This window comes from Numida meleagris, unplaced genomic scaffold (genome assembly GCF_002078875.1).
Source record: "Numida meleagris isolate 19003 breed g44 Domestic line unplaced genomic scaffold, NumMel1.0 unplaced_Scaffold193, whole genome shotgun sequence".
NCBI lineage: Eukaryota > Metazoa > Chordata > Aves > Galliformes > Numididae > Numida > Numida meleagris.
Window position 1 is genome coordinate 538,851 of NW_018363728.1, and position 27,315 is coordinate 566,165.

General features: G+C 37.0%; 1 protein-coding gene across 11 annotated transcripts in view; it reads right to left on the minus strand.

Moving 5' to 3' along the window:
• The window catches only part of SYNE1 (spectrin repeat containing nuclear envelope protein 1), a 286,948-nt gene that overhangs the window by 238,244 nt on the left and 21,389 nt on the right, over positions 1-27,315 (minus strand). For all 11 annotated transcript variants that reach the window (XR_002433840.1, XR_002433841.1, XM_021382260.1 and 8 more), the window contains exon 3: positions 4,616-4,677. Coding sequence is in view for 9 of the 11 variants with exons in the window: in XM_021382260.1 (XP_021237935.1) it covers positions 4,616-4,677 (62 nt within the window). In the remaining 2 variants the exon portion in view is untranslated. The remainder of the gene's footprint in view (positions 1-4,615; positions 4,678-27,315) is intronic.

Sequence of the window (27,315 nt, forward strand, 5' to 3'; positions counted from 1 at the left end):
TGTTTTCAGAGGCATGTTTTTCATCTTCCTTATTCAATTAATCCACTATCTAAAAACTCAGAATAAGCACTGAAACATAAAACCAAGTAATTACTGTACTGAATGGATGTAATCATGTCAAATTCACATTTTTATTTTTTTTACTTATTTGGTGTAACTGTACCCTATATTTAAAACATGGACTTCATAATGATTCCTCAAAATATACACAGAAGAGAAGTTAAATTATTTCTACAGATTTGAAGGCTGAAACTCAGTGTTGGAGAGAAGTCTAGTTCCAGAACCTTAGAGAAATATATATAAATAGCATAGGGTTAGAAAGCTTGAATGTTCTGGTCCTGCTATACAAGCATATCTCATTTATCATTACTAGGACTGCACAAATTAAACTGGACAGCCAAAGGACAAATAGAGCACTTTAATCTGTTATCTTGACACTAATATCTGCAAGTGGGTGGCAAAGAGACAGTTTCAGGTTGCTGAGTCAGAATCACAGAATGGATTCAGATAGCTTGAACTCCTGAGGGCAGAGGGACACATGCAGCCTAATAATAAAAGCTGACCCAAGATGAAACTGTTATCCCACCTGTTAGTTACTATGCTTGAAGCTCTTTCTGCCATGTTTGTTCCCTGCAGGACTGTGCCTTGTGGACAAGGGCACAGACCATTCTAAGGCTGCTTTACCTCAGTCCTTCTGTCTAGTATCCTGTAGTTTACTGATACTAAGTCTTTTGTGTGTATTGTGTGTTGTGAAAACATATATTTGGATTAAGAAATACAACTTAAAAAATAGCAGCATCATACTATAAGAGAGAATATAAACAATCATACTTACTCTCTCTTACAGTGTCCAATTCACTAGTAAACTCATTTCATTTACAAGTTCTGTTCATTCTTAGTCACTTATAGCCCTACTCTCCAAGCTACTCTTCACTTTTTATAGATAAAAAGACAAAAATGATTAAATGTTTTTTTTTTCAATTGACTTGATGGACTTAATGTTGGTATTGAATTAGTTGCTGTTTCACTTGGAGGATGACTCTTCAGAAGAAAATCAGAGACCAAGATTTTAATAATAATAAAGTGAATAAACTTCACTCATAGCAATCCCTGACAACTATCCTTCATATCCATCTTTATATCCCCAAATTATTTATTGTTCTTGATTGAATTAAATCACTCCTGCATTTCCATTTCTTTCAAATCACTAACCTTCATAAAGTTGGAAACTGCTCTCTTTAATCCTCCTCTCCTCTTCTCAACAATATACCCAAAGGATGAAAAGCCTACCTTTGTAGAATTTCCTTTCCTCTGCCATACATAAACCTATGCTTCCAACTAACAGAGTTTAACTCCATGAGTCTTTGCTTAGAAAACATGAATTTCTCTTGGTTTTAAGCTTTCATGCACTTACCAGTATTTTTTCAAAAGTATTCAAACTCTATTCATGGATGGAACACTTCTGCAGGTAGCCATGATTTTAGAGTAACAATTACTTTACTTTTAATCTTAGTTGCTGTTTATTTTGTTGTTGTTGTTGTTATTATCATTTGCTCCTATTATTTTTTCAATTAATACATTTACCAGATTAGTAAAAGTGGCAAGTTCATTCAGGCATTCTTGTTATTCAACTTCATAGTGTCCTTATGAACTCGCTTGTTTTGGTCAAAGCACTTCCCAAGCAGTTTAGAAAGTTAAATGTAAAACAGAAGGAACAAATCTATTACAACTTCTATAATTTCCATATTTTCAGTAAATTCTCAGTTTGAAAACATTCTTACTTAGACTAGTAAATGAATGATAACGAAAAGATCAGATTCTATAATTCTCATTAAAAAATGATAAGAAAAACAGCCAATATTTACTTCAAGTATAAATTCAGTTACAGTTCTATTACTGAAGTTCAGCAACCAGGAGAGTCACTAATTTGCGTATGACAAAATATTCTTCATCTAACTGAAGACTAAGTTATATAAATAAAGATAGGAAAAATCAGTCTGGCTTGGATCAGCACTTTCAATAATGATGCTGTTTCAGAATTAGAGTGCACATAGCTCAGAAGGGAAGTAAGACTATTTAGAATAAACTGAGTTACTAAATAAAGAAGTATATCAGACCTCTTGTTATCAGCCTCAGAATTTTCATGCACTAACAACCATACTAATGATATATTTATAGTACTTGTCAGTCAAATCTATCACTGTCTACAAACAGTGCCCTTTTAAATCTCTAGTTTCACTAAACAGGCTGTTAATAGATAGAGGAAAGGTTTTAACAAGAAGTAGTCCTGAAAATGTGTACAGTGCAAATAATTCAGGTAATATTAGTAGCTCTACAGTAGCCACCAGTAAACACGTTGCTCCACCAAGGCCTGCAATATTACTTATTTCAGGTAACTGCATTATTCTCACAGGTAAAACTTCTGGCAAATAGCGAAAGCCTTGATACAAAGCTGTTGAAAGCAGAATTTCCTTGCAATCTTAATTCTTCCAGACAGAATATATCGGTGATGACTGATGTGCGTGAAATTAACGTGGTCACAAATTGGGATAATTTGTGAGGGTGACTCCTCCCTTCCTTCAGACCAAGAACAGTTTTTCTGTCTGTTGTCAGTTCATCATGTACTGCTGTTTCTGTGCAATCACTACAAGGCCAGCATTTCATGATGTTCCATCTTAGTGGTGCTCCACATATTATAGGGTTCAAAGATAAGAGCAGACAATTTTGTCTAAAAATAGGTCTACTTCCAGGATTTTTCCTTATCATAATTCAAAGGTCTCCATACCGTGGAGATATTACATCTTGTACTTGCTTTTTAAATAATAAAAATTGCAAAAATCCTTCATAAGAACCAAGTAAACTAAATGTTGACTTTCTAGGTTACAATACCTAACAAATGCATGGAAATCCTACGTATTTCACAGACCCACTTGTACTTTCTACAGCTGTGGTGAACCCAGAAAATGTATTTCCATCCATTAAAAAAAAAAAAAACAAAAAAAAACAAAAAAAACAGACTTAAGCTTGAGCTTCAAAAACTTTTGAAATGAATAGGTCACTGTTTCTCTTTTGAGTCTAATCCCTATAAAGTAAAAACAGTTTTTTCTTCTTTGACAGTGTAATAGCCTACATTAGAAACAATTCAAAACATTATACTCAGTGCTTAGGCAGTGAGGCAAACTTGTTGACAGCCATCAATAAAAATATCACAGAAACAATTTTCCTGTTGAAAGGTGAATTAACACAGACTAAGTACTGTACAATAGCTGCTACAAGTGAGGGTTTGTGGCTGGTTAACCACCTTCTTTGACTGTGAGCATTTGGTCCTCTTTCACAGCATCACGATCTTTAAAGAAATATACATTTAGACGAAAAGTCACAAGATCCATCTGCGCCCTCACTGCCCAAAGGGACTAGCAGAGTTCACAACTCTTAATGCAAGGCAAAATACCTTATTTGAGCTGCCACCATGACTTTATTGCCTCCTAAGGATCAGTCAATTATTACTAGTAAACTATAATTGCACATTCCAACACACATATTTACAATTAACAATATATACATTTATCTAGTAGTCAATTACAACAAAATATTAATGATCAATTATTAACAGCACCATACAATTAGGAAATAGAAAAACACAAAGTATAAGTTCTTTTTCTCTCTCCTGCTCTGCTTAACATTTAAACAAATCCTGGATTTCTTTCTATCCCAGCTGAAGTAAATGGAGCATTTGCAGAGTGCTTACATTCTCTGCTACATGGGGCCATTTACAAATATTTCAAAGAGAATAGGGAGACAGATTTTATTCCCCATGAAGACTCACTGCCAAGAAGTTCTAAAGATAACCTTGTTCTTTTAGCTGAATTTGACAATGTCAGTGCAGTTTATATCTTGATAATTTATAAATATACATTTATTCAAAGAGCACCTCCAATATATAAATATTTTAATTTACTGGACTAATTAATAACTATGGGTAGAGCTGTACTGTGAGAAAACTCTGGCAAGTGCCAAATTAAATCTCACTACTCACATTGTCATATAAAGCTGGTACCAGTTGTAACAATACTTTAAAACTGTGTGCAGATCACATCCTTTATCCCTTTATCCCTCTGCTATCACCAGAAATGAAATTTAGGTTGTGGTAAGAAGAAGCAAGAGTAGCTCCATGAAAAATCCTCATACGTATCAGATAATGAATTCAGACCAGATCCAAGAAGCACTGTTGTTTTTCATAAACAGTCCAAAATGCCTCTATCAAACTACACAACTGACTCAAGTTTTATTCAAGTACTTTGTATGTTATAATGTTAACATTTCTGCTTCATATAAAACAGTTTCAAATCTTTCCTCTGGCTGGAATAGCAGCTAAAGTGCTACCTTTCAGATCACAGTTTTGGCCAAAGGAACTGAGCAGTTGCCTGGAGATGCAGCAAACACTACCATACTGAATCAGATTCACCTTCGATAATGTACGAATGATGTGGATTCCTTTTTCAAGTTTATGCCATTCTGCTCAGTAAAATCTGAAATATTCTATACTTCAGAGTCCGTATGTGCAGAAATAAAAAGGTTTGATCAAAAAAGAATGTTTTTCAAAGCCATATGTTACCTTAGCCAGATGAGTATTGATCCATTTTGTAAAAGTCCTCTTCTGCACTGACTCTTGCTCATCTGAGGGAGGAAAAACAAAAAAAAAGAAGTGTTCGATTAGACATTGCTGAATATCTTTTGATTTACATGACGGAAGAACAATACTCTCTACTGAGAACAAATATATTCTACATTAGTCAGTAATGCCACTATATTTTCTTGAGACAATTCTGTTAATTTTGCTGTAGTTACCCCTAACAAAATCCCCAACAGTGCTTCGAAATTTCACAGCAAAGTTGAAACTTTAATGAGTGATTGAAAAGTAAGACCATTTCAAATCTGAATGCCGAAATAAATTTGACTTCAAAGTTTACATTGCAAATATTTACCGGAGGCCTGAGCACCTCGAACTTCTATTAAACTCTCCAGTTAGAATTTCATCTCTGATAATCAAGTTGCTTTTATTAGAAAATCAGCTGCAGACTTAGAAAAAATATTCTTAGAATGTATAATTGAAATGTTTATAGTGTTGAATTTAAAAAGTGGATTTGCATTATCAACCTTATTTATCCTCTGGGAGATCTTGCCATTGAGGAGCCAATAGCTAGTTCAGACAGTTCATATCCTGTCGCTTACTACCTCCCTCAGTCCTGGTTTTGCAGCATTTGTCTGACTTACAGTGAGTTCCACTGATTCTCAGGTAGTCCATCGGGGACTGTTACAAGCTGCACAGGCAAAAATAGCTTCTGAATGTGCTTCTCTGGCTTCTGCAGCAAGGGTCATGGCTGCTGAGGAAGGAGCATCTCAGCGCTGTAACGAATCCATGCAGTCCTATCCTTTCCTTGTGGGGAACACATGTGGTTTTGACACATGGAGTAATTTTACAGCAGTGGCCTCCTCATACTTCTATTGGAGACTTTCCTTTTGAAACCAAAAGGAAGTATCTATTTCAGTGAAAAAATACAACCAAAACCAAAAAACAATTCACATCACTCAGTTCTCAGTGGATACCTTCATTCCTCTACAGAAAGTCCAAATAAGCAGAAGATCAGTTGAATGTTTACTCTCATGTAACACACACACATCCAAAAGTGTACAGATGGAAAATCTAATTTTAGTTCCTGTCTTTTCTATGGACTTGTGTAGCACTGAATAGTGATTGGATCTCTTTCACATATGTAAAATTAAAAGGGAATATTCTTTAATCTTCTTAAAAGCTCTGCAGTAGATAACCAGTAAGTTTCATATACTATGTCTAATAAGCTCCTTGATGTACGTTAATGTAATACTGCTCCATAGTGAGAATATAGAAAGATACAAATCACTGCACAAAATTCATCACCCAAAATGTTATTTTAAGGGGCAATAGTTCCTCCCTGATTGCTTACAAGTTCCTGAAATGTATTTGTGCATTATGACTTGGGGATTTTATATTTTCTTTACACAGAGACAGTATCTTACAGATAAGAAATACCAGAGGGAAGGCACATCTCTAGCATGTATTGCTAGATTAGCACACTTCACATCTAAGAAAATAATTTTGCAGACTTTGTCTTCCTTTTGATTTCAATGGGTAGACTGACTTACATTGTTTTTGAAATATTCATCACATTCCCAAAAATCTACTTGTTGCACTTACAAGCAAGTTATGAAAAATATTACTGAATATACTGCATTGCACTTCATTCAGTACCAGCTGGCAGGGGGCTTCTTTACTTTACATGTGACAATTGTATCTACCCTGTTTTGGAATCACAGCTTTTATAATGTTTTAATGAAATACACTAACTTCAAAAAAAATTACTTCTGAACTCTCATTTTTTAAAAAAATGGAATTTTTGATGACATACAAAATAACATAAAAAGAAAGATACATGAAACAATATCATGTTAAATACTGCTGAATTTCTACATTCTGGAAAACAGATTTCTCATGGAATGGTTTCTACGCATGAAGAAGATGTTTCTCTTGTGACACACAGTAAATAACATCCCCAGCCTGGCAAGCAATTATGTCTACAGGTAGCCCAATTCATTTCTGTGGAATTACTTGCATGCTTGAATGGCACTGTGTGTGAGTAGGTATGAGGGCCAACAGGAAGGGTGCTCAGGATCAGTCCAGTCCTGACTTCTTTCACACCGTTGCAGCTTAAAATGCCCCAGAAACTCAGACACAATGGCATACCAAAAGAGAACTCTTCCACTGGAAGTTGAACTCTGAACACAGAAATGAGTGAGAACAATTCTTGCCTCTAATTCCCTAATTCATAGTGCCACTGCATATCCCTTATTGGACAAGTCATCTTATGACAACAATTGGAAATCAGAGAATCAACTTCCAGCCTCCAAATGGTTAGGAGCAGTAAAAATACTGTCCAGTCTGCATACTGTCCAGTAAGCATACTGGACATAATTCCAGTCAGACACGGCAGAAACAGCACTGTTAAAGAACCTGTTTCAAGGGAATACATGTGAACAATGCATTTGTTATGAGCTCTACAGCAACTATTGATAATAAAGTTTCCTTTCTTTAGCAATTACTTTGTATAGGTTTAAAAGACACAGGCTTTTCCAATTAAAATAACTTACGTCTGAACATAATACAAGCAGTGGATTGACTTAACAAATTCAGCAATAAACATGGTTTCTACAAATCTCCCTGAAGCAAACGTGCTATTTTCATTGAACTGACGTAAATTCTGCACGGAAGTACTGCTTCTTCCTAACCACAAGATGCGCATGTCATACAGTTTGTTATTCTTTCCCCACTCGCACTGCACCCTCCTCTTTGCCCCACTTACCCTGCCGATGCTGAAAAGACCCAGGAAGCAGATATAATGATGTAACATTCCTGCCACTGGCACCTTTGTCACGAGCCATAAGCACTGCTGCTGCTGCTGTCTGGCATAGGGTGCTGCATTTCTCCAGAATACAGCCAGAAGTAATTTTTCAAAAACAATTTTTTCTCACTCAAAATGAAGGCCTCTTATGCAACTCCCTCCACCTGCTCCTATCGGAGAATGCACATGCAGACAGACTGTAAAAACATATTTATGTATTCTTTCAGAGATGCAGCAGCCAGACAGAGCCAGCTGTGTTTGCAGCAGTTCTACCGGTCTCACTGCCATCATCCTTCTCCACTGTTTTCCCGAGGAAAGATTTTCTATCCCAGCAGCAGCCCATCTGTGCACGGAAAACTCTCGTGTCAAGAGCCTGCATAATTCATCCAGGGACTGGGACAACCCTACTACACGGCTGGTATCTGAACACAGGGAGATATGTGTCTGCAAAAAGCAATGCAGTCTTCTCAATGATGCTTTTGTAATAGCACGCTGCTCAGTAAGCACAAAAATGGCTGAATAACATAGCCCTTATCTAGTAAGGCAGCTTTTAATAGTAACCACTTGGGTTCCTCGTCACATACTCTATTCAGACATGGATGTCCTTCAGCTTTTCAACTGAAACACTGAACTGAAAGAAACAGCAAGCAATGAATCTGAACAGATATTTAGGCCACTTAGCTTTTAATAATATATTTGAACTATTGTATCAGAAGGATGAAACAAGTGAGGATGCACAGAATTTTTGGCTTGTATCTAGATCAGCATGCAATATTTTGCAATTTTTGAAAACACACTACACTTGCCATTTCATTAAGTCATTAAGTCAGAGTACCAGATCATCTGAACAGACTCTATTTTGCTCTGGTAAAATGAAGACAGTTATGAAACAGTGCACATAGAGATTCATATGTTGTTCCCCTACAGGGGCCATCACAGCTATATATTATATTGAAATAAGAACAAAAGGCACACTTTTAGTGAGTCACTATAGCAAATGTGTCACTATAGAGGCTGAATTCAAATTTCTGTATATGTAAAATACAGTGACAGATAAGATCATGCTGATCAGAAAAACAATTTACAAGAAAAAAATTGTTTAATGAGTTGTCTTCCTTTAACTGTCTGGAAATAACTTCATATTCTTATAAACCTTTTCACTGCTAATGCATCACCAGTAAACTGCATTCTATGTTGATTAGGAAAAAAAGACAAACAGAATTGGATATATTTACTTAAAAAAAAAATTTAAATTATTTTGAATGATAAAAATATGCATCTTCAGGCAGTGACAAATACACTGGTGAAATATTCAACATGCATACATATTATAATGAGTATTATGTGTGATATAGTGATCACATAAGAGGAGACAGACAGTACTGGACTCTGTAGGGTGGGAGTTGATCTCTTCTAGAAGCAGCACTCCCAAGGAGCCAAACCCCTGCCCCAGCTGTAGAGCTGCACATGCTGCATCTGCATGGTATGTGGCAGCAGACTGCACACCATGCACCTCTGGCTTCTGATGCTTCGGTGGTGGGAAGGCTGCAGTGTGGGGTTGTACAGAGAGGGCTGCACTGTTTCCGCAAGGTCACGCAAGGAATCTCATGCACAGAGTGAGACGTGACAGAGATAAGTTCACACACGGCTAACAAAAGCATTTCTCTGATACTTGCTGACCTGGTATTGTGGAAATTTGATTTGATTCTTTCATTAATGAAACTCAAGTTGCTCACAGCTTCTCGTTATTACCATAAATTATCATTTTTTCTTTTCTTTCATTTGCTAGTTCTGTCCACAAAACACCAAGCAGCCTCCTGTCTTTTTGTTTTCCACATATTTGAAGTGCTTAGGAATACCGTTAAAACAACTTGGAAGCGCAAAGGAATGTGCCAAACCACCTGCAATGCTTCAAGATGTTGCTTGAGAACATGCACAGTGCAGAAAGCCACAAACAGCAAGCATCCTGCTGGGAAAGTTGCTTTGGTCAGCAGTTTGACACAAATTCTCTAAAGCTTTCAGTAAGAAATTTTAAAGGCAATTTCCATCCTCATTATGGACATTCTTAAGACAGCTGTACAAAAACTTGCAGAGTTGAAGCAATAATATGAAGAGTTTGCTCATGAAAAGGATCAATAATCAATATTTTAAACTACATAAGTTTAATCAGCATCTACATTTAAGATTAATGCACAGAAGATGCAGGAAGATTCAAATCTTTTTAGTTAAGTCTACAGCTAATAGTTTTTATGGGAGGAAAATTTTGCTTTAAAACAAACAAAACACTTTTGATGGTAGCTCTGAAGCTAATATATTGCGGAATTTTACCATAACGTTATATATTTTAAGAAAGAAAGGATGAAGGAACTATGTGTAGCAGAAGTGAAGACAGGGAAAAATTGATTCTGGCAGCCACTGCAATGCAGTTAGCATCAAAGCTGAGCCGCAGCAATACAAAGAATGGAAATGTATTGTAAAATACTTTATGGACCTAGCATTTTGCTATTTTTTATATTTTGAGAGGAAACACAGGGTTTGTCAAAATGCGACTTGGGATATAGGCCCCTACTGAACATCTATTATTAGAGACAGTAAGATAGACCCATTGACTGATCTGTTATCTAAATTTCCAAGCTCTGAGATGTAAGTGCATACATCATGAACATTCTGCCCCCTAACTCAGCACCAATCTGCTCCCCCTCAGTTTCTGCATAAAGAAAATCCACACACAAGAGCTGGAAGGCAAGCAGCAATCCACCATGGCTAAAGCCTCACTAAGGAAAATGATGGGGATCTGCTCTCTGGGGATTCACACTGGCATAAACCATTGCTCAGTCTGAAGGCAGCTCTAGTGTGGTGGTTCAGGGAAAAAGGGTTTTACATCATTTGATGGAGTGGAAGTGTTCTACACATACTGTTGAAATAGTTACAGGAAACTGAAGTATGGAGAAGCAGCCTCACAAATGCAAGAAGCCTGCCTTCTGTGCAGCATGCTGCTGGACAGCAACTGGCACGTTGCTGAGAATTTTCTGCCATTCTGAAATGTCTTTACAACACACACACTTGATTTTACACATTTTTCATTTATTCCTATTACTTCTAAGACAGAAAATGTGTCTATCCAGCCAACAATAAGAATGATGCACAAAGCGATCCAATTTATGATCCAAGCAAGCTTGGATGACAAATTTATGATCACTGATCACTTGCTGTGCAATGTGGAAAGGGTTTTAAATATTTGAAACCTGCATGCCCAAAAGCGTGAGCTGTGTCAGTGAGTGTGTGATTTAACTCCGTCTGCTGTCTCCACCTCACCGCAGCACTTTAACCGTCACAGTCATAATCTGGGATTTGGGAGACATCCAGTCCTTAAGTCTAAGGTCATGCCCTGTTTTGGCCACACTCTCACACATCTCAAATGTTCCTGCTATGATCTGATGTTTAGGGGAGAATGAAAAGAGCATGGTGCACCAATATAATCTTGATCCTTAGAAACCAGGTGGGGCACAGCGTGGTGTTTGCAGTGGATTGAAAGATATGCACACATAATGTCATCTTTGTGACTTGGTATGTCTTTCCCATGCCTAGTCCTGTGCCCTGCATCTGCTCTTCTTTTGTGTTTTGAATGGCTGACAGAAATTAAGTAAATTGATGTATTCCATATTTTTCCTGGATAGGCTGCATTTTGTTCTCCCTATGTAGAAGCAAAATATTCTCAGAACTATTCATTGATTGTATATGCGTTTTATATTTAGTGCATTTTTGCCTGTATTGCTGCATTACTGCTATTCTTATTATCATGAGCTGGTCTCTTAAGCTTCATGTGGATGCAAATACGTTACTTACTTCCACAATATCTGTATTTGTCTGAAATGAATTTGTTCAGAAATGAAAGGAACATCTATTAGAAAACAATTATGAGCTCATTTAACTCATTTTTAAAGTACTATTCTGAAGAAAGGTGTTAGCTTAAATCAGAATATTCAACATTTGAGATGGCTGCATTTAATGCCTTCAGTGCTTTCTGAAAGATGCAAGGCTGACAGCTCTAAAAGCGTCTGTTTATTCATCAGTCTGACATGGGTGACTGTGAATAAAGTGTTCACACAAACCTATCTTTTCCTGAACTTACATACAAGGTGAAAAGAGCCTGATGAAACAGATCAGTCAGTCTGATATTTGTCCATTCTATTACTCATATCTCTTAATCATCATCATTCAAAACATCTCTAAGTATAAATCTCAGCTAGAAATCTGTAAAATCCAGTTAAGTTCATTAATAACTATTTTACTTACAAGAAAATACACTCAAATTTCAGTGTATCCATGCTAATAAATAAGCTCGTTGGTTTGCGGAAGTTTACATAAAGCCTGATATAAATAAAGACACTGATAAAAAAGATCATGAAAAATCATTCTCTTATCTATAAATTGTACCATCTACAGTGACATCTGCAATGACCACGATGAAGAAATAACCTAAACAAAACTTTGTGCTTTTTCAGTTCATCACAGGTCTGCTGCTGGCCTCATGTTACTATTTACACATTCTGCAGCAATTCATTCAAGTGACATGAAAAGACTGCGTATAATAACCTTTGTGATTCCCCTCCCCTAAAGGTTTTTATAAAGTCAGATTGAGCAAAATATGCATTATGTTAAAGAAATATTTAACAAAAGACTTAAAGGCAAGTAGCATTCATCAAATCATTTAGGACGGTTTTCAAACTGTTGAAATCCATCCAGATTAGCGCCAGTAAGTCCACAAGTATCTTTGTTAGTTGAGGCTTTAAATATTCTGTAGTCAAGAAAGGTACATAACATGCAGTTATACAAGCTTAACATTCAGTTATACAAAAATACCTATGAGATCAGACTGAAGGTAGCATATGTTTGAGAGGATAGGCTCCAGTTCCATCTCTTACTCACTTTTTGGCACTTACACGGGTTCCTAAAACAACAGAAAGTGTTGGTTTGGTTTTGTGTGTGTGTGTGTGTGTGTGTGTGTGTGTGTGTGTTGGGGGGGGTTGGTTATTTTTCCCTTAAGCCAAACATGTCATGAAGGCAAATTACTGTAGTGGTTGTGACTGATTTTCAGTAGATTTGCTAATAGTATATGACACTAATAGGACAGTTCATAACAATAATCATTGCATGCTGGAGAGAATTCATGCAAGAATATTTGAGATTCTTTTTTCATTTAAAAAGGCACAGAAACTTCAATTACTTATGTCAAAGGTACAGCATGGAGCAAAATTTCTACTACCAAAGGTCACGAGAGTCTGAGGAGGTCTCTACTGAGTGAAAACAAACCAGTGTTATATCTATCTACACAAAAGGAATCAGAGAAAACCCAGGAAACTACAGATCTGTCAGTCTAACCTCAGTACCTGGAAAAAAGTTATGGAAAAGACTGTCCTGGGTGCTGCTGAAAAGGAATTTAAAGAACAAAGCAGGTATCAAGTATAGTCAAGAGGGGTTAACGAAGGGAAGACTTTCTGCCACCATATCTCAGTGCTGTTTATGTCTAAACTCAGGGATATTACAATATTTCACTAAAGGTTTACAACAGCATAGGATCCATTTACTCTGGGAAGTCTGTAGTTTGATAAAGTCCATTCATATTATTCTGCATAAAAATAAGCAGAAAAATATAATTTCTGATGAAGAATTTCACACGTAATGGACATCCAAAAGTGTTTTAAAGTGGTATGAAAAAGCAGAAATGATAAGCATATTCAGAGCAGGTTGATTAATAAATAAAACAATAAAGAAAGAAAACCATCATCATAAAAAAATAAATAGCCCACAAATAAAGACAATGATATCTCAAATTTCCCCAGAAACCATGCTGTGACTAAGCAGTGTTATCATTTAGTAAACCTCCTGACAAACCCACCCGTTCTTTATATTTTTAATTAGGAAAGTTCTTCTAGCTTCCACTGAAGGTTTTATATAAGAAGTGGATGATTGCAGACTATCTACAGAGACATCTGTAACACAGTGAAGGAAAACCCAACTCCACTGAAGCAATAGTAATGCGTCTTGCTAATTATAGCAACGGAGTTAAAATTTAATTCACACTCTTCCAATACTGCCATACACGTGCACAAGAGAACAGCTATGAGACTGTCCACACATCCTTAAAGAAAAGGAGTGGTCACAACTAGACGCGTTTAGAAAGTTTTCGTTGAAGAAAGTTGCTGTTTTATTGAATCTCAAAAGTTTTAAATTTTACAGAACCATCTCATTTTTACCAAATCTAAAGTTCTAAAATAATCCTAATGAATATTCCACACTGTCAGGAAAAGAAGTACTCGATCCCCAGTCCTGGTACAGATGCACCTGACAGGTGAATGTCAGAATTCTTGACAGTTCACTGCTAGTAGTTAAGGAAGTGACAAGAACATCAGTCTCAATGAGCACCTGTAAGGTGAATGATTTATTTTTTTTTTGTCGTTCCAATTCATATTCAAAAAATGAAAATACATTTCAATGAAAAAAATTCCCTTTCCTTCATTCCAGTCACACCTTTGTTTCAGGAGAATGTGTCTGTAGGATAGATGATGGAACCATCTGCAACTAGGTGAGTTTAACAATAAATACTATAGCACTATAAAACTAACAATTTATTGAAATATTTCTTATTTTATTCAACACTTACGTTGAACATTACAGCTCTGCCTGACTCTCTAGGCTTCAGCATATCCTGATGCAACTCCACTGTAGAAAACGCAGAGTAGCATGGAATTTGCTTCACTTTTCTTTACAGAAATAAAATACCTAACAAACATTCCAGGTTCTAAATCCATCTTATTCTGCTAGAGTAATATGAAAGCAGCTTCCCTTGAGCCAAGGATCTGATCCTAAGATGGACTAAAATCAATACTTGCGTAGTTTGTGCTAGTGTTTCAAATACCTTTATAGTATGCCTGCTGTGTGAGGATACGCTGATTGCTGTCAAAGACAATGAATAGGCAGCTAATTATAGGTTCAGATGACATTAACAAATGGCATAATAACACTAGCACATGCTCCAATGTGCACACAATGCTGTTTGTAGCCATAAGCACAGAGATGGAAACCTTCAGAACCTTGAAAGAATATGGTAAAAGCCACGTGCTTGAAGATTCCCATGCATCTGTGGACCAGACAAGAGTGGAGTGTACGAAGCTTCATTGTGGAGGAAAAATTTCTTCCCAGAATTCCTGGGGACCATCTAACTCCACTAAGTTACAAGTTCAAACTCACTTCAACCTAAATGGATGCCCTTAATTTATTTGTCTTCCTGGAAGTGTTACAAAAAGTCACTGACTATGTTTAGCCTAGCAGATTGAATGGTCCTCAAATACACCAAATGTAAGTATCCTTCCTACTTCATAAGGGAATGACAGCTTGGCTGCATTAACTCCTTGCCACCACGAGCCTGTATTCATTAGGAAAATGCAAGGATATGATACAACAAAAGACACCACCTAGGTGACGTCTCATCTGAGCATACAGGCCCAGGAGTTCGGGGCATGTACATTCAACTCAGTTACAACCACTACTGCAGACTCCAAGCTTCTTGTCCTCTGTACATTACAAGATTTATTTCATGCTCAGTAGAACAAAAAAGTCTTTACTATGTAATATCATACTTCACTACACTCAGTTACCATGAAAATTATTATTATTGAATCAAAAAAAAATGCAGTGTCTTGTGAGAGCATATATCATCTAATAAACAGCCAGAAATGTTCAATAATGACAAAATAAAAATACTGGAAAATCCACTAAGTTGTATACATAATTTATAACAAAAGGTATCACTTACAGCATTTTCTTTTAAATGACAGGAGAATTAAATAATAAACTACAGTTAATGGTATAAAACTTTTCAAAAATCTGTGCATATTAACAGAAACAGGGTAAAACACCGGAATAAAGCTTTCTATCAAACAAATGCTTGAGAAAGCAGTATCTTAGTGGGTTTTGTTTGTTTGTTTGACAGTATCTAAGGAATGTTTCTTTTGTTTGTTTTGAACAGTTACCAAAGAAATTAAAAAGAAAAGATTTTTTAAAAAATTACAAATTCAATCCATATATTCTATTTCTTTTGTACAGGTATTGTTTTATTAATCATATTTAGAATGTGTGTCTTCCTATTTTGGGTCTGTTTCCTGGCATGTCTGACAGGACTTTCTAGAAAACTCAAGAGTTCTTGGCCTGGTTGTGCTTTCCCACTGAGCAGTTCCACTGACATCACTGGGGTTGCAGGAGAGTAAATGAGAGAATGACAAAAACCACAGTGAGCAGAGTTTATGTGATTTGGAATCTATGCCCTGTTGTAAAGGGTGAAAGGAAATGAAACAAAAGGAAAAACAGGCCATACAGATTTAAACTTTATGTTTTTTAATCAGTCATTTCTTTTTACTTTAGCTACTACCTAGTGTCTTCATATTTTATTCCCAAAATAGCAAAATAAATGTATCATGAGAACCCACATAGACACAAAGTATCTGAATTTCATAACCAGTAAACAAATTCCCTTAGTCCCTTCAGGGCTCATAAGGGCACTAGTCAGATTGGTCTAAATAGAATACTGAAAACCAAAACCTGGGGACTGTGCTGCGGATCATAAAGTACTATTTTGATGATGAACCCAGTGAAGTGTTCACCAGAATTTACCACCTCCAGCCTTTTGCTTATTTTTAGTTTTAAATTACATTTTTAAAACAGACTCAGAAAATAAAATGTTTGTTTATGCTAATTCATATTATGTAGCATTCATATTATGTTGCATTATGCTAATTCATATTATGTAGCATTATCTGCTGATAATTCATTTCATGGTTTTCCTAAAGTCATTATAAAGCTGTGATTTCTTCTATTATTATTTCTATGGAGACAAATAAGCCATTATTATAATATTTAAGTGTTACTGACCAGCATTAAACCACACTAAAAAAATCCCATTGATGATAAAACATATTACACAGGTGAACTTCTCCTGCCTCTGCCCTTTTGCCACTTGCTTTTTAATTACTGCAGTAGTCTCTAGCTGGTGAAAAAGAACTCTTGAAAGGGAGCAGTATTTCAGATGAGGTACACAACTCAGTTAATTGATTAATTTTGAGTGACCTCCGTTAAATGTTCATGGAAGGGGTGACTCCCACCGCAGCACCATGCCTGAGGGGCCATAGCCTGGAGACAGCAGCCAACAGAGGATGGAAACTGTGTCCTGGCTTGTTGGTAGAGCTGGCCCTGGGGCTGGGCATAGCACAGGCAGGAAGTAGCTGCAGGGGACCAGAGAAGGCTGCAAAATAATCATGAGAGCTGAATTCCTTCCCACCAGGGCCGCACTTCCCACCATGGTTACACAAACTCTTCCCGCATTAGCTTGGTTACAATTTTCTTATGAGAACAGTGCTTGCATTCAAAGACTGTACCTCTTAATTTTGAATTAATCCTCTATTCTGAAAACAGAATATTTATTGCAACAAAGTAAAATGCCTAAACTCAGTCTGGTCAACAAACAAGCCTAAGCATGCCTGCCACAGCACACACAGCTCAAATACTTCACACAGCCGCATAATGGCACAAAATGTTCACAGAGTTACAAAAAACTTTTAAATGTGTTTTCAGCTCACTGAGCTTTTACATCCTTGGCATGGATGCTTGACTGCTGATACCAATTCATTCTGGAAAACTAGAAAAACAGAGACAGAAATGATTACGTGCTATGAGCTCGTATAGTGAACTACACCTCAAGAACTGAGAGATGAATACCACAACATTTCTAATTATTTTGGCAAAGGAGTCCTGCTTCCTGAAAAACACTGAAGTTATGAAGTCCTTGATCCAAGTCCAAAAGTATTTATTAACCTCAATGGCTACAAGCCCGAGTCTTAATCCATAGATAACTTAATATTCAAATGCTGTGAAAAATTCATTTCTCCACTGGTGAGCCCAAACTCACTGATAAACTTTTCACATTGACCAGAAGAGTAGAGAATAATCCAAGCAACTCTGAAGAGAAACATCTACAGGTAGCCTACAGAGCACTGCTCAGCTAGGTTACAAGAAAGGTGTAGGCACTTCCATGTCCTCAGCAGATGAAGGATAACTCTGTAACCTTAATAGTATAAAATACAGCAACTGCACCAGTACTTTTATAGCTAGCTGCTATTCAAATACTAACACAATTAGTACAAAAATAATTCACATAATTATTCTAAAGGCTTGAATAGAAGCATCAACTGGGTGACCCATAACAGAAAATATATCTTATTTCCAAAGACAAGGTAATCACATCTTCCCCATTTACCCATTTTGAGGTTAGATAAATATAACACAGCCCCAAGAAGAAAGTGTGATGGAACCTCTCTATCCAAGAATCAGTTCAAATGAAAGCTCCCACAGGAAGGTTCATATCAGTTGCAAAATGAATGACACAAGTTTTTAAAATCCTTTCCTGCAGAATCTGCACCATGACCAGATCAGTTATAGCATTAACATTGCAAAATGACAGAAGTTATATACCGGGACCAACTGTCCAAAATAGTGATATTCCTTTAGTTAACTATATTTAGCTGATATTTATCTTCTGGATCCATATACTTATTTTTTAAACCTCTCTCTTTGGCCATAAAGAACAGAACAACATTTGTGCTATATTTTAGTATTCTACTAATAACTGAATCCAAGAAAAATCAAGTATTACGACAGTTGGCCACACTATAATCAAACACTAAAAATGGTCTTTTAATTACATGCTGATAGCAAAGAACTTCAGATCTTTCACAGATAGAAAAATACAACACAAACACAAAGACTCTAAAATGAACATTCCTCAGTATGCACCTAGTCCTTGCCCAACTAGAATTCTGTCTTTCACCTAGGCAATTGTTTTAAAACTGAAAAAAAAAAAAAAAAAAAAAAAACAAAACAGATTGAAATAGTAACATTATTGCTCATAACCAAAAACATTGTCAATCCTAATGCAGCATAATTTCTGGCACCTTCACAGTTCAGGATTCCTCACTTGTTAAATAAAAATTTACAGCATTCACCTGTTCTGCCTAAAACACACTGTCAACATCATCTTGTGGGGAATTTCCCATTCATTTTGAGCTGATTAGCCAAAAAATACTGGTAAATCATGAAAAACCTCTGAAGTCGTAAGTACATTTCATTCCAGTGAAGTTCTTTTTTTGCTTTTCCATGCCTACCTATAACATCTTAAATAACAGACTATCCATCTTCCCATTGCTCCTGAAAATTTAAATTGGGGTAAACAAATAAGGGTGCATAAATTATCCTATGAGAGATCTTTGTGATAACATGAACTAAGAGCAGAACACTGGCAATTCTAAGTAATGGTTACATTATGTCAACTGAAATCAGTGAAAATGTATTGTGTTACTGTATCTCCTATCCCCAACTTCCTTGGATATAATTGGACTCAGTGGGAGGTTCTAAAAGCACACAGTTAGTTAGTTATTATTAAAAATAAAAACTTCTCAGGGAAACTTTTGAGGTCCATAACCTGGTTTCATGTCAGTCTGACTCTATTTTTAAACAAGCGGTCTCCCTTTGATTTAGGAAATGTAACAAAGCCAGAGAGAAGTAACCAAATTCAAGACTTTGAATCTCAGGAAGAAAGGCATCTACCAAAATTACGTACCAAAGATTCACATTCTCTAAACCTTTTAAAGTAAGAATAAACACAAATGTGTTGTAAATACTTCACTAATAATAATTAAAAATACAGTAACATATATGGATTTACACGCTTGCATGAAGCGTAGATGGCAATTTTCTCTTGAACATATTTGATAAAGATTATGATTCCGTGGCAGCCATGATTCAGGGAACATATACACTTTCAGATTAATCAAGTTAGTTTTTCTATACATACAGATTTGCAAGAAAGTGCTCTGCAAGGAATGCAAAATCAAAATTCAAACAGATAACATCATATTATTCTTTCATCACCCCAAACTTGGCATATCAGGAACAGGAATATGCATAAGGATTAGGTAAAGAGAACAGCACAGCTAGAGGTAGGAGTTTCATTCTGTAATTTTTTCTGAGTGGTCCACTGAGATCTACCCAGCATACAAGTCTGGCCAGGCATCATTACTTGCTTGTTCTAGAATCAAGATAATACCATATGCAAAAGCCCCAGTTATTTCTAGGACACCATGTTACTTTAGCTTTCTTATCATGGGCTTTAATACAGTACATTTAGCTTAGCAGAGTGCATATACACAGAAAAATCCCATTTCTAACTCTAATTAAACACATACATAATTTTGGGGATAGTTAGCACTAGCATTCCCCAAGGGTCATTACTGGGGCCTGTCCTCTTCAATATCTTTATTGATGACCTGCATGAGGGCATCAATTGCACCCTCAGTATGTTTACAGATGACACCAAGTTGGCAGGAAGTGTGGATCTGCTTGGGGGTAGGAAGATCATTCAGAGGGATCTGAACAGTCTGGATAGCTGGGCTGAGGCCAATGGGATGAAGTTCAGCAAGACCAAGTACTGGGCCCTGCACTTGGGCCACAACAACTCCAGGCAACTCTACAGGCCTGGGACAGAGTGGCTGGAATGTGTGGAAGAAATGGACCTGGGGGGGGTTGGTCAAAACTCAGCTGAACACGAGCAAGCAGTGTGCCTAGGTGGCCAAGAAGGCCAATGGCATCCTGGCTTGTATCTGAAATAGTGTGGCCAGCAGAAGCAAGGAAGTGATCATTCCTCTGTACTCAGCACTGGTGGGGCTGCACCTTGAGTACTGTGTCCAGTTTTGGGCCCCTCACTACAGTAAAGACATTGTCACCCTGGAGCATGTCCAGAGAAGGGCAACAAAGCTGGTAAGGGGTCTGGAGCACAAGCCTTATGAGAAGCAGCTGAGGGAACTGGGATTGTTTAGTCTGGAGAAGAGGAGGCTCAGGGGTGACCTTATCGCTCTCTACAGCTACCTGAAGGGAGGCTGTGGTGAGGTGAAGGACAGCCTCTTCTCCTGCATTACTAGTGATAGGACCAGAGGCAATGGCCACAAGTTGACCAGGGGAGATTCAGATTGGACATAAGGAAAAATTTCTTCTCCAAAAGAGTGGTTAGGCTCTGGAATGGGCTGCCCATTGGTGGTGGAGGTGGTGGAGTCGTTGTCCCTGGAGGTGTTCAAGAAACATTTAGATGTTGTACTAACGGACATGGTTTAGTGGGGAAATACTGGTGGTAAGTGAACAGCTGGACTGGATGATCTTGGAGGTCTTTTCCAAACTTGATGATTCTATGATTCTATGATAATGCTCTAGTAATACAAACATTTGGTAGGTATCATATGGACATAGACAAAACACGCGGTGTATGCTCAAAAGATCTGTCTTGATCTTTAACACATGACTAGTCCCTCCAATATCATTAATTGCAAGTGCCTAATGATACAGGCCAGCTCCTCAAGATTCTGCTCAAGTGAAATGGAGCAATCTTGATTTATTCTGGCTGAGGTTATTTTCATGCCCATGTGTGCCTTTGCATTACATGAAATGTAATACAATGAAACACTGGCAAGAAAGGTAGAAAATGAGAGGGTATAAAGACCCAAAACAGAAATGGATTAAAACTCATTTGCTATGAGTTGTATAAAGTGAAGTTTAGTTTTCTGAACATTTATATTCTTAAATAATACTAAATAAATACTAATACGTAACAATATAATTATATAAAATATATTTGTTGGGATCATTAAAAACATTGAGATGAGATTTTGCCACCATTTGAAACCACTCAGAGATCTTCCTAGATGGAGCAGATCTAGTGAAGGGAAAGGTGCTATATTTAATTTTATGTGTTTTTTAAAAATATAATTCTAAACTTCTGGATATCTCTGATATCTGCTCAGGCCAGAAAATAGTAGAGCTTCACAACTTAAAAATGTGTAAATGAATAAATGCATAAATAATTATTCAGGACAGATACACTTGAAAACATGAACAATTGAATGTGGAAAAAAAAAGATCCATTTTGTGTTAAGTCTTAGCAAAGCTGGACAACGTCCACAGATTTGGGGTGTGTGCTCTTACAAAAAACAACAAAAGAACAAACAAAGATAGGCAATTGCTATGGCAATTAAAGTTACTTAGGTTTTCACAGAGAAATAGGAAATCCAAAATCATGAATTATAGTAATTTTCACTGTAAAAGAAAACAGAGTTCTAATGTGCTGTCACATCCTATTAGGGTCAAAAACGCTGTATTTTTCTGAAGAATCAATATAATACTTCAAGAAGACAGTTTGAGATGTGGAGGATATTCAAAACAAACTATTTTAACACTGGTGTGGAATGCACGTAGAAACATTTTGCAAGTTCATTTTTTATCATTAGAGAAGCACAAGAATCTCAAAGATATCAAGTGAGTTTGGAGGTGATCTTCATTTCTGAAAATCAGGTCACTGGCTTTGAGGTTGAAATACAGAACTCTACAAATCCTAGTTAAAAATACAGTATTTAAAAAATAAACAGTGGGGTGTATTACAAGCCTGAAGTGTTGCAACTAGGTTAAATAACCTTGAGATTTTGATTCATAAAAATACAATTAACAGAGCTGCAAGTGTCACTACAAAATAAAATGTTTGATTACAGTTCCTGTTCATCCCCCCCAGCAAATAACATTTTGGGTAAGAATAATAAAATATGACAGCATCTCTGTCAGTGCTCCTGGGTAATATCCTTTAACTTACATGCTCATGTTTGTGCATGCATACATGAATGTAAAGCAAATATTTATGCACACGTGTGCACACTAATTTGGGAAAGATATAACAATTTGAGTGACCATTTCGATATTAGCAATACTTCATAGACAAAATGCCAGTATTGGAGAAAAAAATGCCATCCTATAACTTATTTTGAACACGTAGTTTTCTGCGAAAAGGCAAACATAAATGTGTTGTGGTTCTTATTCAGCATTTGTCAGGCTCTGCCCCAGCAATCAACTTCTACCAACAAATGAGGACAAAAGCCTAGATACGCCTTATAAGCCATTGCTTGGGCTATGAGCCTGAATAGAGGGTTTCCCCAAATGTCAGCTCAATCATCTCACCAGCTGTTCCTAGATGTTCAGTTTGCCACTTGGCTGAAATTCTACTCTTTTTTTTTTTTTTTTTTTTTTCTCCTGATTGCTTCTACTGACCATGATCTAGTCCCTGCTCCCACCTACTTCACCTGAAACTTTTCCAGCTTGACCTGCATTTTGTTTAAGGCTCTGCCATGTTGTTCCCACTCCTTTTCTGATTCCCAGTGTGGCTTCTGAATCTCAGAAACTGTCCAGGATCTCCTCAGTCTCACAGTATATTCATTTGTCTTTAATTCTTACCACACTTCTGAGGCTCCATCCTCCCCATTCTCCCCATCAGAATCAAGTGTAAAAATCTGAATTGTCTTTCTCTGCTGTCTACTCCATCACCACTTTTTCAAACATTAACAATTACTCGACCAGCCTTGTTAGAAGGCCCCCTTGATACAGATTTTTCAATTATGATTATCATTATCATTCATCCTTACATATATTGTATTCGTATATGGACATTTGCTGTGCTTGTGTCAATGAACCTGCATGTTGTAAACATCTTCAGTCTGTAAATAGACATAAGTGAACTAACATTTTCAGCTAGAATGTTCTGTTTTGTTATGAGACAAATAATTCTTTGCATTCTTTTTGTTTTTTGCCTCATAAAAGTATGAGAGCTGTTCCTAAAGTAATGTCTCCTGTTTTACTTTGTTGGCCCATGACCAACCTTCCCACCAATATTCCATCACATCTTGTTGGTGTGTGACAGATGGCAGCAGAGGGGCAGCCTGACTAGCTGGCATCTGACATGGAAGTGTGTATAAAGGAAAGGCGTGTCACTGAATTCCTCCATACGGAAAAAATGGCACCCACTGGCATTCGTCAATGCTTGCTGAACATTGATGGAGACCAAACAGTGAATGTGAGCACAGTGAGGTGGCGGGTGGCACATTCCAAGAGTGGTGACAGTGACAGTGGGTCACCTCTGCTGGTGCAGATATTTATAAGCACAGTATGCATGCTCTTGTTCAGCACTGGTGAAAATGCATAGCTAATGGTGGTGACTCTGTTGAAAAATAGCATTTTGTAGCTGAGAATTTGCTCTGTCACATAGTGTTGTTGTACTCTGTTGTGGTCTCCATGGAATTAAATGAAAGGCATTACTTACTACATACCTCTTTACATTGGTTTACTCCAGTTGCGTTGTTTGGTAAACCTGATGTTATTAAGTATCTGAAAGGATCTGTCCAGTAAGAATTTTCAGGATGCAGAGGTAGAAAAAAATGGGTCTTCAGACAGTGCTGAAGAAGCACAAGAGAAAATTTCAAACTAAAATATTGCTGTATCTCGAAGAAACTTTCCCTTCAAAACCTACTGATAAGAGTTAACCGTTTGTAAACACAAGCAGATAACTTTAATTAAAGATTTGAATGAATTAGCAATAGTTTTCTACCTAGGGGAAATAACCCACTTTTCAAATTCCCCTGAACAAGCCACACACTGTATTGACAGTATTTTAAAGCAAATCTAGGGAAACATAAATGACTGTCTCAATAACAAGTTGTAAACCCCAGAATATTAGAAACATGCATCCAAAGACCAATGCTGTGCAGGTAACAAAGCATGAATTTGGGTCCATAAATTACTAACATCATGTTCTTCACATGTTTTGTATTATATAGATATTCAGAACTTTTTAAATTTAAATATGCAGAAACATTACTATTCATAACTAATTCACAGTAATGAATATTGCTTATCAGACTAGGAGTCTAACCTTTTATTATTATGCTACTACTTAAAATTAACCTTCTTTGGATATTATGTGGGATCCTACTTAATTGACTCTGAGATTAAGCAGCTACTGAGAAAGAAGCTGTGTCTTGCTTCGGGCTGTAGGGCTCTCCCACAGGATGCCCCCAACTCCATCTTTCGCAGCAGCTGTGAAAGTACCTACTCACCCACTCCGTAACACAGAAACCTTTCAGAAACCTCGGAGGTGCCCTTAAAAAGCAGCTCCTAGATTCTCGTGTGGGCTACATATGGCAGTTGTGAAAAATTGGTAGCAGAACTTCAGAAGTTTTCCCCAGGAGAGGCCTCTACCAGGAGATCCATATACGTGGAAACGTGGCCAAGACTGTCAGTTAGAGTGTTGTCCAAACTCAGGCATTATTTTCTAGTAATGTATAACTTACTGGGGAAGGGAAAAAAAATATGATATTTTCACATTCTTTGAACACGCTGGATAAACAGAGCACGTTGGTGTTCTCACTAAATGGATGAGAAACAAATGTAACGACAGCATTCCAGAGAGTAAGCCAGGCTTTTTGTTAATAAGCACAAGGTGATTACGCTGGGTCATGCAGGTCAAGCAGTCACCTATACATACTTGCCTATTGAGTACAGACAACTTCAAGCAGTCTGAAGAATTGTGGCAATGAAACTCAGTTCAAAATACATCTACTACAATAAAACAATCTACACTGCTGCACAAATCAGTACAGAGGTAGAAAAGGCAACAATGATTCAAGATGGCAAGGAAGTGTACAATCATTCTGTACTTTCAGGATTTCCAGAGCTTTCAAAGTGACCTGAAAATCCTTGGGGAAAAAAACCCAAATCTTTGAAGCAAGTTGTACAGTATTCTAGTTGCATTAACAGTAAAAATGAAGACAGTATTTCAGGCCATCATGCCCTAAACCAAGCTTCTCAGAAAAGAAAAAACTCCTGGCTAATACAATTACTTATTCATATTCTGGAGTAGTTCTCTTTTCTTCACATCATCTTAAAATATCAAGGAGGCTCTTGTTTCCTCTAGGACCAATAATCTGTTCAGGCTTTGTTTCACCTGGCTGACACCACCTTCCCTTTTGCATTTTGTTTCTGCAGTCTGTTGTGCTGACTTGGCATGCAACTACTAAAAGAGTATCTTCTTCAGCAACACCTTCAACAGTATCACTTTCCTGATTGATACTTTCTTTTTCTTACATCATTTCAAATGTAAATAATTTATTCTACAAATAAATCCTTTACAAACATTGCTCTTGCACCTTTAATGACTGTATTTGAGGTTAAAAAAAATAGACTGGAATAGAAATACTGCGTACAACAATTTTACCATTGTCACTGGACAAGTGTTGCTAACTGCACACATTTGCTTCCTCTTATTCTTGCACTTCAAAATTTTAAAAGAAGCCAATATGCAGGAATGGTCCTGCTTAGGGTCAAGGCAACTGAGTTACTGTGTGGCTGCAAGTTTTTACCAATACTATATTTGCTCAGAGCTTTCTTGGCTCTGTCTAGTATTCATTGTCTTTCAGTTTCACAAGCACTAAAAATAATCAGCATCTGAAAAACTCCCTTTCAAGAAAACAAACAAAAAGCCAAACAAAATTCAACGCAGGGATTATTTCCTTCTGATCTTTTTGTCAGGATTTCAGTTCTCCACGAAAACAACTTATGGGTGGAGTACTGCACAGACTGGAAAGGACAGCTATGACCTCAGTAAGTACTGTTGTTGAAGCAGGAGTACATTTTCCACAGCTGAGTGTTTACAAATCGAGAGGCTCTTTAAGGGGCGTCATTTCACACTATTTGGGGTTTCTGCAGGGGTTGGGGGAGGAGGCGGGGTTTTGTTGTTGTTTCTTTAAAACACAATTTCACTGCATATTTCTATGTGATAGAAATGCAGGAAGAATACAGACTTGTGTTTAGCATATCAGGGACAATTATTTTGCAATGATTAAAGAAGCATATGGAAACCCCTGTCTATGTCACAGCTGGGTGACCCACATAACACTCGTCCATAGAGGTTTAAGAGACTCCCTGCAGACTAAACTCCCAGTGAAAAATCTCCAGGGAGACCCGAGGCTGAGTGTCAGCACCAGGAGCCAACCACTTCAGCTCTGCAAACCATGGGACATCAGGAGGGGCCCTGTCCTCAGCTTTATCTGTTGCTGAGGAATGGGGAGCTTTGTGCTCAGCAGGAGAGCTTCCAGGTTCTGTTGGAATCTCTATTTTTTCATGTGGCTAAAGGTACCTATCTTCTGCCTGCAATTCCAGTATTTGACCTACTCTTATGCAGGTCTTTACTGTCTCTACTCCACAAATGTAGGAAAAAGTCTTTTCCTTTCCAAGTGGGGATGTTATAAACATCAATAACTTAAAAACTGATAACAATGGTCACACAATTGCAATAAAATGCTATGAAGTTGCTGTGAATATATTGCTGTTTCTTTTCAGAGGAGCTCTAATTCACAAAAGGGAATAAAAGATTCAATCAGTTTTAGTGCTTAATTTAAACATAATATCACAGTACTTCTGTATTTGCTGTGTTCAGACTTTGCCAATTAGATAAAAAAATATGTACTTGATTAATTAAGCAGAATTTAATTCTAAAATTGTGCAGGGGTGAGCTGATAACAGACTCTCATAGCTACACAATTATTAATTTGTTCAGATTCGGTCATAATCATCTGCTGTACCTTGCGCTAGCTTCTCCAAAAAGTCTGCCTGAGCCTTCATCAGAATATTTAGGCTCTTCCTCAAAGATGAGGCATCAGCTGAAAGCCCTGCATATTTTCTACATACCAGTAAAAGGCTTATATTTGTAAACTGACAGTATTTTTAATTGGTATTTGAGTCTCAGTTATGGGATAGAGGGTAGGTGTATATATGCTCTTAATTTCAGTGCTGGAATGGAAGGAAAAAGGGAAACTAGAGAAATTAGGTTATTAGATTATGCTTTATAGCACTGGCCAACAACTTAATCTGATTTTATCTTAATTGCTGAACAGCAAAGCACAGTCAGTCC